This window comes from Rana temporaria, chromosome 2 (genome assembly GCF_905171775.1).
Source record: "Rana temporaria chromosome 2, aRanTem1.1, whole genome shotgun sequence".
In the NCBI taxonomy this organism is placed as follows: Eukaryota; Metazoa; Chordata; class Amphibia; order Anura; family Ranidae; genus Rana; species Rana temporaria.
The window spans coordinates 19,637,967-19,650,668 of NC_053490.1; the positions used below are offsets into that span (position 1 = coordinate 19,637,967).

The 12,702-nt window shown below is 45.0% G+C and overlaps 1 protein-coding gene across 1 annotated transcript in view; it reads right to left on the reverse strand.

The window, feature by feature from the left end:
- Positions 1 to 12,702, reverse strand: part of INTS4 (integrator complex subunit 4) — an 83,740-nt gene that overhangs the window by 14,161 nt on the left and 56,877 nt on the right. Inside the window, exons 17-20 of the mRNA XM_040339947.1 lie at positions 8,746 to 8,826; positions 6,989 to 7,119; positions 2,737 to 2,796; positions 1,173 to 1,332 (exon numbers count right to left, since the gene is read on the reverse strand). Of these exons, the coding sequence (XP_040195881.1) occupies positions 1,173 to 1,332; positions 2,737 to 2,796; positions 6,989 to 7,119; positions 8,746 to 8,826 (432 nt within the window). The remainder of the gene's footprint in view (positions 1 to 1,172; positions 1,333 to 2,736; positions 2,797 to 6,988; positions 7,120 to 8,745; positions 8,827 to 12,702) is intronic.

The window sequence follows — 12,702 nt, forward strand, 5'->3', positions numbered from 1 at the left end:
TGGGTCACCTGTTCTGCGTTAGAATGGGTCACCTGTTCTGCGTTAGAATGGGTCACCTGTTCTGCGTTAGAATGGGTCACCTGTTCTGCGTTAGAATGGGTCACCTGTTCTGCGTTAGAATGGGTCACCTGTTCTGCGTTAGAATGGGTCACCTGTTCTGCGTTAGAATGGGTCACCTGTTCTGCATTAGAATGGGTCACCTGTTCTGCATTAGAATGGGTCACCTGTTCTGCATTAGAATGGGTCACCTGTTCTGCATTAGAATGGGTCACCTGTTCTGCATTAGAATGGGTCACCTGTTCTGCATTAGAATGGGTCACCTGTTCTGCATTAGAATGGGTCACCTGTTCTGCATTAGAATGGGTCACCTGTTCTGCATTAGAATGGGTCACCTGTTCTGCATTAGAATGGGTCACCTGTTCTGCATTAGAATGGGTCACCTGTTAGAATGGTCACCTGTTAGAATGGTCACCTGTTAAAATGGTCACCTGTTAAAATGGTTACCTGTTAAAATGGTTACCTGTTAAAATGGTTACCTGTTAAAATGGTTACCTGTTAAAATGGTTACCTGTTAAAATGGTTACCTGTTAAAATGGTTACCTGTTAAAATGGTTACCTGTTAAAATGGTTACCTGTTAAAATGGTTACCTGTTCTGCATTAGAATGGTTACCTGTTCTGCATTAGAATGGTTACCTGTTCTGCATTAGAATGGTTACCTGTTCTGCATTAGAATGGTTACCTGTTCTGCATTAGAATGGTTACCTGTTCTGCATTAGAATGGTTACCTGTTCTGCATTAGAATGGTTACCTGTTCTGCATTAGAATGGTTACCTGTTCTGCATTAGAATGGTTACCTGTTCTGCATTAGAATGGTTACCTGTTCTGCATTAGAATGGTTACCTGTTCTGCATTAGAATGGTTACCTGTTCTGCATTAGAATGGTTACCTGTTCTGCATTAGAATGGTTACCTGTTCTGCATTAGAATGGTTATCTGTTCTGCATTAGAATGGTTACCTGTTCTGCATTAGAATGGTTACCTGTTCTGCATTAGAATGGTTACCTGTTAAAATGGTTACCTGTTAAAATGGTTACCTGTTCTGCATTAGAATGGTTACCTGTTAAAATGGTTACCTGTTAAAATGGTTACCTGTTCTGCATTAGAATGGTTACCTGTTCTGGAAGTGTTAGGCGCAGAAAGCTGCTTTGCCGTAGGGTGGTCTGGAGGATTTTCACCATCTGAAGAGGCTTGGAATTCACCAGACGTGGCATCAGATCGAGCAGCTTGTCCACAAAGCTGTCCTGCATGTGCGGGAGCTCAGAGATGAAGCACCTGAAGGAGAGACCACAGCAAATGATTGGAAAGGGTAAATACAGGGGGGGGGGAGCAAGGATGGGGGAATGCAACACTACAAGCAGGAGGAATTTGCTTATATTCAGCTGTATGTCCTTGCCCAATGGCTGGTGACAAATGACTTAACTTCCATGCATACACACAGGAGGAACATCGCAGCATTCCTCACTTAGATGCCAGGAATAGTCCGGGATTGTACACAGCACTATACAGACACTGCAGTCAGTGTACAATATATTTGGAGGAGGAGGAGGAGGAGGAGGAGTTTTATGGCAGAAGAATTATGCAGAATCTCTTCTGCCATATATCCCTACCTGCAAACATTTTATTTATAGTGTAAGTTTTGTGTTAAATGAGACAGTCAGCGCTTCCATTAGAATCTGTATTTACTTTCCCCAAATTTACCTGAATGGTGCTTTAAAAGCAGGAGTGTCAAACTTAATTTCATTGCGGGCTGCATTGGCATTATGGTTGCCCCGGTTGGATCTGCAAGACTATATAAAGCAGGAACTCAACCCACGCGCCCCCCGTGCCAAACTGCATCAAATTGTGGGTGTGACCAAACTGCAGAGGGAGGATCTTAAAGGGGCAATAAATATGTATGGAGTTCAGGAATGCATTATGTGCAGCGTTGAGGAGTGCGCTACGTACAGAGTGCAGAGTTGAGGAGTGCGCTACGTACAGAGTGCAGAGTTGAGGAGTGCACTACGTACAGAGTGCAGAGTTGAGGAGTGCGCTACGTACAGAGTGCAGAGTTGAGGAGTGCGCTACGTACAGAGTGCAGAGTTGAGGAGTGCGCTACGTACAGAGTGCAGAGTTGAGGAGTGCGCTACGTACAGAGTGCAGAGTTGAGGAGTGTGCTACGTACAGAGTGTAGAGTTTGACTCTCTTTCAAAGGCTGTCCACATCTTACTTCCACCCCTCCTCAGCGCTAACCTCTGCACCCCTCACCCATCCCCCACCTCTGCACACAGCTCCCTCCACAGCCTTCATATCACACCTACCCAGCTAAGCTCCCTAGCAATATAGGCTGTTGTGCAGTTTACCACTGTGGAAGCGGACATTATAAACACAGAAAGCTTCAGTGTTCACAAGTGACAGCGGGGAGTGAAGGGGGGAGAGGTAGAGGAATGGAGTTCCACCACATTTCAGCTGAAAAAAAGCCCTGGTTGAAAATATGGCTTGGCGGGCCAGATGAGGCCCACGGGCCTTCTGTTTCACACGTGTTTAAAGTTTTCAACAAACCTGCTTGAAGTTTGTCGATAGATTTGCAAATGCTTAGTAAATTTGCTGCACACAATACTCTGGAGTCCTGTGTGAACCAGGCATTGCCATGACCCGGCTGTAATCCAAATAATAGGAGGACATGGAACACATTCTCACCTCTGGAAGACATCGATCTCCTGCAGGAACTGCTCACAAAGGCCGAACATAGGCTCCTCCCTACAAATAGTACAAGGAACATTAAAAAGCACCACCAGACTGTAAAAACAATACAAATAGACGCAGTTCAATGTTGCATATCCAACCGCTTTACAGCAGTATATTAGCTTTCAACTTCTAAAAATGTAATGGCTTCTTTGGCTTAATCCTGGTACACACTACAGTTTTTTTTGTGTAACCCTGCAGGTTGCATGAAAAAAAACGTTAAGCTCCGGTCGGAGACACGGTACTAACCGTGCAAGGTTAGTCCAGCGATCTCCCCCACTGAGTTGTTGTGTTCTGACAAGGGGGATGCACTGATCGGGAGTCGGTCGGCTGCTGATTTTGCAGCATGCATGTCCGATAGGCGATAGCAGCCAGCTTGTGTCAGACAGACACACACACACACACACACACACACACACACACAGGCAGAATGTCGCCCCCCCCCCTTTTTTTTGAACCGGCAAATGTCTTCCGACATTCTTCCTGTGTGTACGGGGCTTTACACTCAAAAAGTAAAGATTTACAGGAAACCATTAGAAATGTCAATCGTGTTTAACTACATCCCCCCCAACCACTCTACATATACGGCCGGGTGGGTTCTTCCTCTAGACCAGTGGTTCTTAACCTGGGGGTCAAATGATGATTTGCCAGGGGTCACCAAATCCTGGCCTGTTGCTGAAGCCCACACTGCTCTCCCAGCCTTTTCTCGGCTGCCCAGCTGGGCTGTTCCTAGAGCCCGCGGCCGCCCACTCAGCCTCTTAGTAGCCATTCAGTTCACGGCATGGCTGGGGGGGCAGAGACTATAAGTCAGCTGACTGGTGAGGAAAGTGAAGTGGGAGGGGCTGAAGGAGACCCTATCTCCTGATTTCAGCATAGGTGTCACTGCTGCGAGACACCACACTACGAGAATTATTTTCCTGTTAGGGGTCCCCACAATTTGTGAAATGTTATCAAGGTGTCGCGACACTAGAAAGGTTGAGAACCACTGCTCTAGACTTTGGCTCCCGCTGCCGTCAATCAAATCCAATGACGCCTCGGGGGGGGGGGGGGGGGGGGGCGCTACTTTGCGGGGGCATGTCCCGCTTTCTGTGTCAATGCATGCAAAAGCATAACTCGGGAGCTCGCCCGCACAAGTGTCCACCGAAGAAGAGCGCTTCTCCGTCTCGATGCAGAGAGGAGCTAACAGCGCCGATGAGGGACCCCAGAAGTCAAGGATCGGGGCAAAATGAACTGCACAGTGGAGGCAAGTATGACATGTTTTTTTTTTTTTTAACAACAAACAAGGGTTTAGTAACCCTTTATGCCCGGATCCACACATATGCGAACACAGACATTGCATGGGATTCACACCTGTATTGCTGTGCAATGTGAGTTCAGCCATACAGTTGTATGGCTGAACTTGCATTGGATTTGTGTGAAAATAGTGCAGGAACCTTTTTTTCCCCCCACACTGGAATCAGATCACATGGGTGTTCTGGAATTGCGCTGGTTCCTGCATTGCATATGCGTGAACTAACAATTTAGCACAGTCTCGGGTTGTTATCTACAGCAGCTCTCAAAAATCCACTTGCCTGCTCGCATTTTGAGAGTGGATTTTGAGGGGGGGGGCGAGTGTGGGCTGCCTGGGAGCGCGCGCGGGGGGGGGGGATGTCGGGCACCGCCGTCTGCCCGAGTTGTATGAGAGCTTTTGTCCCAGTGATCGTAGGGGAAGATAGAGGAGAGCTGCCGCCTGGCTGTTTAGAGCACTGGGGAGTGGGGAACATAATAGCTGTGTGTTTCCCCGCCGTGCGGCATCATATACAGCCCCTCCCCCTTGTCCGGGCACCTGATAGATCACCGTCCATTCCTGGGACGGTGATCTGTCTATCAAAGTTCCCCGGACAGGGGGAGGGGCTGTATATGACGCCGCACGGCGGGGAAACACGCAGGTATTGTAACGAAAGCTGTTCTGTCCCTCAGCGCGGTAATTAGCCAGGCGGTGGCGGCTCTCCCCTCTCACCCCCTACAATCGCGGGGACACAGGCTGCACCGAGGACCGGGACACAGGCTGCACCGAGGACCGGGACACAGGCTGCACCGAGGACCGGGACACAGGCTGCACCGAGGACCGGGACACAGGCTGCACCGAGGACCGGGACACAGGCTGCACCGAGGACCGGGACACAGGCTGCACTGGCGGACACGGGCAGGCTGCATTTTTGGGTATGGATAAAGTTGTTGTTAATATTTATTTTTATAACTTAATTCTTCATAGAACATTTAAGTGTAATTTCATGAGATAATATATGAGGGCTTGTTTAGGGGCGGAATTAGAGGCAGGACAGGGCAGGAGATGGGCGGGGCAACTGGTGGCGAGTAACCCTTGAGACCTGGCTAGTAGCTCAGGACTTGAAATTTTGAGCCCTGATCTACAGTATATACCAGGGATATGCAATTAGCGGACCTCCAGCTGTTGCAGAGCTACAAGTCCCATGAGGTATAAAGACTGACAGCCACAAGCATGACACCCAGAGGCATGATGGGACTTGTAGTTTTATAACAGCTGGAGGTCCGCCAATTGCATATCCCTGGTATATAATATACTAAATGCTCTCACAATATTAGCAATAAAAGAAATGTGTCAAAAGCAATCTTCTATAAATGTTTTGGAGCTTATTAACAATGCACTAAATATTCTGCATCTGCAATGCATGGAAATTTTATATTTTCTACCTGAAAAAGGTCCCACAATTCGTTGTTGATCCTGCCAGTGAATTATACCTCATGCAGCTTGCAGCAGACAGGCGACAATGGAAGCTGAAAAGCTCTAGTAATGAAGAGCGGTGGTGCCCTGCCTGCTGTGGGAATGCATAGTGGCTTTACAGCATTGCAAAAGTTGTTGGCTTACAAAAAGTGGAAGTTCCAAGATCGAAATCTGCTGCAGCTCTGCATAGAAACCAATCAGCATCCAGTTTTTTTGTCAGAGCTTAATTGAACAAGCTGCAGTTAGAAGCCGATTGGCTACCATGCAGAGCTGCACCAGATTTTGCACTCTCCAATTTTAGTAAATCAACCCTCATGGTGTACTTGTTTAACCTCCTGAGACCCGCGCTATAGTCAAATGACGGCTACAGCGCGGATCTGAAAATCCAACTAGACGTCAATTGACGTCCGCCCCTTTGGGCGTTCCCCGCGCGCGCTCCAGAGCGCGCAGCGGGGTACTTCTGTGTTGGCCGTGTCCCTTGGACACAACCAATTACAGATCGCCGCGAACGGCCAATGAGAGTGGCCGTTTGCGATGCGATCTGTGCGGCCAATGAGAGATGATCTCATATGTAAACATATGAGATCATCTCTCATTGCCGTTTTACACAGAGACAGCGTCCTGTCTCTGGAGAGGAGACCGATCTGTGTCCCTTGTACATGGAGACACAGATCGGTCACCCCCCCCCAGTCACCCCCCCCCCCCACCTACAGTTGGAACACTATATAGGGAACATATTTAACCCCTTCCTCACCCCCTAGTGTTAACCCCTTCCCTGCCAGTCACATTTATACAGTAATCAGTGCATATTTATAGGACTGATCGCAGTATAAATGTGAATGGCGCCAAAAATGTGTCAAAAAAGTGTCCGATGTGTCCGCCATAACGTCGCAGTCCCAATAAAAAAAAAAAAAAAAAAAAAAAAAAAAAAAAAAATCGCAGATCGCCGCCATTTCTAGTAAAAAATAAATAATAAAAAATAATAATTCTGTCCCCTATTTTGTAGGCGCTATAACTTTTGCGCTTATGGCGATTTTTTTTTTTTTTTTTACCAAAAATATGTAGAAGAATACGTATCGGCCTAAACTGAGAAAAAAAAATGTGTTTTTTTTTTTAATTGGACTATTTATTATAGCAACAAGTAAAAAATATTGTATTTTTTTTCAAAATTTTCGCACTTTTTGGTTTATAGCGCAAAAAATAAAAACCGCACAGGCGATCAAATACCACCAAAAGAAAGCTCTATTTGTGGGGAAAAAAGGACATCAATTTCGTTTGGGAGCCACGTCGCACGACCGTGCAATTGTTAGTTAAAACGACGCAGTGCCGGAAGCTGAAATTTCACCTGGGCAGGAGGGGGGTATATGTGCCCAGTAAGCAAGTGGTTAAACTTTTTGTATTTCTCTGTGTGGCTGCAGACCCCCCAGACAACATGAAGCCGATTTTCTTCACAACGACACTTACCCCCGAGTGGTACGAGCCGTCACGAGGAGCTGGAGGGCATTTGCCTGCAGCCTCATGTGATGTATAATGGCTATCTGGCGGTTCTCCAGGCCGCTGTACATAAACTCCATCTTGTAGGTTTCTTCCAAGATCTGGAAGGAAAAACGGCCATTGTCAAGCGCAGATACACAAGTGCGATTTCTACCTCCCTTCCTCTGTACAGTGTACTCCAGCGAGAACCTCCAAGAATGTGAAGGTCAAAGCAATTAAAAGTAACTAAACCTGTGAGCCTAGGTCCTGCCCACACAAGGTGCCACTGTTCTCTCTATTAAGGATGAGCTCCGGCGTGTTCGCATAGAACACGTGCAGAGCCCGCCAGGAAGTCGGCACCCGCGCTGCGCTAATCACAGCCAGGCAGACATTGTCCGATGCTCTGCTGCAGAGATCGGGAAATGTCTGCTTGGCTGTGATTAGCGCAGCGCGGGTGCCGACTTCCTGGCGGGCTCTGCACGTGTTCTATGCGAACACGCCAGAGCTCATCCTTACTCTCTATTAGCAAGAAGACTCTCTTCTGTGCTCCCCTATCAGTGTTACCAAGACCCCCGATGTCCTCATCCCTTGGCCAAGCTCCACCGCCCTGCAGTCATCCTGTCCGGTGAGTGATCCATTGAATGGCATTGTCCATTCTTATTGGATAGGGAACCGAAATCCCAAGTCAATGCGGAGGTCCGCCAAAAAAAAATTAAAAAGACAGCAGCTACAAATACTGCACCTGGTGACTTAATATACGGACACTTACCTGTCCAGTGCGCCGCAATATCGGCGGTCGAAGCCAATCTGTCCGTCGGCTTTCGGGTGCTGCCGCCGCCATTCTTGGTAAGGAGTCCCGCGATCGGTCCCCGGAGCTGAAGAACGAGGAGAGCTCGTGGAGAACACCTTCCCCGTTCTCCACAGTGGCGCTGTCATTGATCGTGAGTTCCCTGATATAGGGAAACACAATCAATGATGTCACACGTTCAGCCCCTGCCCCTCTACAGTTAGAAATACATATGAGGTCACACTTAACCCCTTCAGCGCCCCCTAGTGGTTAACTCCCAAACTGCAATTTGTCATTTTCACAGTAAACAATGCATTTTTATTGCATTTTTTGCTGTGAAAATGACAATGGTCCCAAAAATGTGTCAAAATTGTCCGATGTGTCCTCCATAATGTCGCGGTCACGGGAAAAAAAAAAAAACGCTGATCGCCGCCATTAGTAGTAAAAAAAATAAAAAATGATAAAAATGAAATAAAACTATCCCCTATTTTGTAAACGCTATAAATTTTGCGCAAACCAATCGATAAACGCTTATTTTGATTTTTTTTTATATATTTTCGGGGATATTTATTATAGCAAAAAGTTAAAAATATTTTTTTTTTCAAAAATGTCGCTCTATTTTTGTTTATAGCGCAAAAACTAAAAACCGCAGAGGTGATCAAATACCACCAAAACAAAGCTCTATTTGTGGGGAAAAAAGGACGCCAATTTTGTTTGGGAGCCACGTCGCACGACCGCGCAATTGTCAGTTAAAGCGACGCAGTGCCGAATCGCAAAAACTGCCCGGGTCCTTTACCTGCATTTTGGTCCGGGTCTTAAGTGGTTAAAGCAAAAGGACTGCTGTCTCCTCAGTCAATGCATAGGTCTGCTTTAATACACAGCATAGTGCCCCCTTTATACAATTTATTCATTAATTCAACAGTAGATCTCCATTTGAATAAATAGGATTTGGAAACTTCACCTGTTTTACAGCAGCTGCAGTCAGGGAATTCTGCTTCACATAGAGAGGAGCGGCCAGACTCCACAACTTCTCATTCAGTGCCTGAAAACAGCAAACACAGTCATTTTTGTGGAATAAGAAGCTAAAGCAAGAAAGCATCAATAAAATAATCTATTTATCATCAGGCTGACACAATAGGGGGTCCTGATTTTTTTTTTATACTCGCCATAAAATCTGGCCGTTCATTGAAGGACACAAGACTCTGTTCTTTGACATGTTGGTATATTGCCGCATACAGGAGGGTTTGACACTGAGCCAAAATAATGGCAGCTCCCTCTAGTGCAGGGATCCTCAAACTACAGCCCTCCAGCTGTTGCGGAACTACACATCCCATGAGGCATTGTAAAACTCAGACCTTCACAGACATGACTAGGCATGATGGGAATTGTAGTCCCTGAACAACTGGAGGGCCGTAGTTTGAAGACCCCATGCTCTAGTGGCTATACCCCTTTGCATGCACAGAAGCTCAGCAGTAGCAAACAATAAGGGAATGGAAAAACATCCTTCTGAAAAAAAAAAAAAAAAAAAAACATCAAAAATTTCTGCAAACAGGCCAACAACACAAAGAGCACCCAAAACAGAGAAGGCAAGTTGTGCTCTTAACGCCCACCTCACGACTATTTACGTCCGCAAAATGGCACGGACAGGCAGATGGGGGTATATATACGTCCTTGCCTTTCCGTGGGTCGGGGGTCCGATCGGGACCCCCCCGGTACATGCGTGGTCGGATACCCGCGGGAGCGATCCGGGACGACGGCGCGGCTATTCGTTTATAGCCGCTTCGTCGCGATCGCTCCCTGGAGCTGAAGAACGGGGAGAGCCGTATGTAAACACGGCTTCCCCATGCTTCACTGTGGCGGCTGCATCGATCGAGTGATCCCCTTTATAGGGGAGACACAATCGATGACATCAGACCTACAGCCACACCCCCCTACAGTTGTAAACACACACTAGGTGAACCCTAACTCCTACAGCGCCCCCTGTGGTTAACTCCCAAACTGCAACTGTCATTTTCACAATAAACAATGCAATTTAAATGCATTTTTCGCTGTGAAAATGACAATGGTCCCAAAAATGTGTCAAAATTGTCCGAAGTGTCCGCCATAATGTCGCAGTCACGAAAAAAATCGCTGATCGCCGCCATTAGTAGTAACATTTTATTTTTTTTAGAAAAATGCAATAAAAATATCCCCTATTTTGTAAACGCTATAAATTTTGCGCAAACCAATCGATAAACGCTTATTGCGATTGTTTTACCAAAAAAAGGTAGAAGAATACGTATCGGCCTAAACTGAGGAAAAAAAATATGTATATATGTTTTTGGGGTATATTTATTACAGCATAAAGTAAAAAAATATTGCATTTTTTCAAAATTGTCGCTCTATTTTTGTTTATAGCGCAAAAAATAAAAACCGCAGAGGTGATCAAATACCACCAAAAGAAAGCTCTATTTGTGGGGAAAAAGGGACGCCAATTTTGTTTGGGAGCCACGTCGCACGACTACGCAATTGTCTGTTAAAGCGACGCAGTGCCGAATTGTAAAAACGCCTTTGGGCATTTAGCAGCATATTGGTCCGGGGCTTAAGTGGTTAATGAGCTTCTGGAGAAAAGGATTTTACAGTGGATACAGATGTCCTTATTTCACCCAACATTTATTAAAAATAAATGTTTAGACATCTCTTTTTTTTTTTTTTTTTTTTTTTTTTTCACTTCAGACTCTACCTCATAGAGTGCAAGTATATGCTCATGTTCTACGTGCCGGCCCATTGCATCTCTAATTTAGTTTTGCATCATTAGTGTCGCTTTTTCTTTTTTTTTTTTTTTGGGTTTAAATGTTTATTTGTTTATTCATTTTATTTTTTTTTTTTTTTTTTTTTTTTTTATATTATATATTATTCGTATGCTATTGTGACACGTACATATACAAAAAAAAAAAAAACCCTTGTGAACCCATAAGTGCCTCCGTTTGCGGAGAGCAAATAAGGAAAACCAAAAGAAAAAAAGACAGAGTTGACCATTTCTAATTTTTACCCCCCCCTTTCCTCAACCCCTCCCCCCCCCCCCCCCCCCTCCCCCGTCTCACCTTAGACCTTTTCGTCAGACCTGTAAGTCTTTCTAATATTCTTCTAGAGGAGCGTTTTAAAATTCTTCCCTTAACTTTTCTGCGTAGCTCCAAGTTTTCTTGAAAATCCTCCAATTTTCCCATTTTGCGCTTAATAAGATATTATTGCCCTCTAAACCCTCTTTCACTTCTTCCATTTTATATGTTTCTTCAACCGCATCGATCCATTCCCAAATCAGAGGGGGATCTGGATCTTGCCACCTTCTAGGGATTAATCTCTTGGCGGCGTTCAGGAGATGCGGTGTCAGTGATTCCCTATACCTTTTTATACCTTCTTCTCCCCCATGAAATAAAACTACCCATGGGTCCATCTTTATCTTTTCCTTTGTGATCTCCTCCACGCATCTCAACACTTTCTCCCAGTACTTTTTAATCTTAGAGCATCCCCACCATAGGTGTGCCATATTTCCTAGTGTACTACATCCTCTCCAACAGTCCCCTGTCTGCCCCTCTTTGAATTGTTTTAGTTTATCCGGTGTCATATACCAGCCGGCAATGCATTTAAAGCACATTTCAGCCGTGCGGTTATCCACTGCGGAAGAGTGGGTCAGAGCCAACATTCTCTCTATTGTGATCCTATCCCGCTGTGTGCCCAATTCCCTTTCCCATTTTTCAATGAATGGGGGTATTCCCCTCTCCCCCATCTTCAATAGGATCCTATATAGTTTTGAGACAGTACCTTTGGATCTTTCCGTGGTACATATTTTTTCCAAGTCTGACAACTGGTCTCCTGACCTCAAAGGGTGGGGGAGGCCCTGGATGAAATGGTTTAACTGCTGATACCTCCACTCATTGATTTCCATTAAATTTTTATTAAGTTTTAACTCCTGCAGTGTTCTAATGTGACCCTCGCTCATTATGTCTCTTAATTGTGCAGTGTCTTTTTTAATCCAGTGTCCCCCCACTTGTGTCTTACCTGGTGCAAAAAAATCATTATTTTTCAGTGCTATAAGAGGTGAATTATATTCTTTCTCCATTTTAATATATACTATATCCCATGTTTTCAGTGCCTTTTTTGTTATCTCGTGTAGGTTTATGTCCAGTGTCCTAAATTTGGGGGGGTTCCAAATTATCTTATCTAATCTTACCTGTGATAATTCATTTTCTAAACTTACCCACCTTTTTTCTTTGTTGACCCTGGCCCACTCCACCACCCTTGTCAGTATGACCGCGTCGTAGTATCTCTTAACATCCGGGACGGCAAGTCCTCCCTTTTTTTTTGGTTGCGTTAATATGTGAGAGGATATCCTATGTTTCTTGTTCTTCCATATGAAGTTCATAATTAATTTGTTAAGGGCTGAGAGTAAAGTTCTCGGGAGGGCTATGGGGATCATCTGGAATTTATATAGGATCTTTGGCATAATAACCATTTTGCAATAATTAATTCGTCCTATCCATGATATTAATCTGTTTTCCACCCTTTTTGTCTCTTTCTTAATTTCATTTAGCAATGGGATGAAATTTATCGCGTAGGTTTTTTTAATTGATTTGGCTAACAATATCCCAAGGTATTTAAGTTCACTGACCCAGTCGAAGCGATGGTTTTCTTTCAGGGATTTTTCTTCTATCTTACTAACGTTTATGCTCATGATCTTCGTTTTGGTGATGTTTAATTTAAAATTTGAAATTTCTCCATATTCGTAGCAGAGGCTTAATAGATTTGGGATTGATGTTTTGGGTTCGGTTAAATAGAAGAGGACGTCGTCTGCAAAAGCTGCAAGTTTATGTTCCTCCTCTCCTATTTTGATCCCTTTTATTTTTTGGCTGTTGCGAATCTTGGCTAGCAGGGGTTCCAT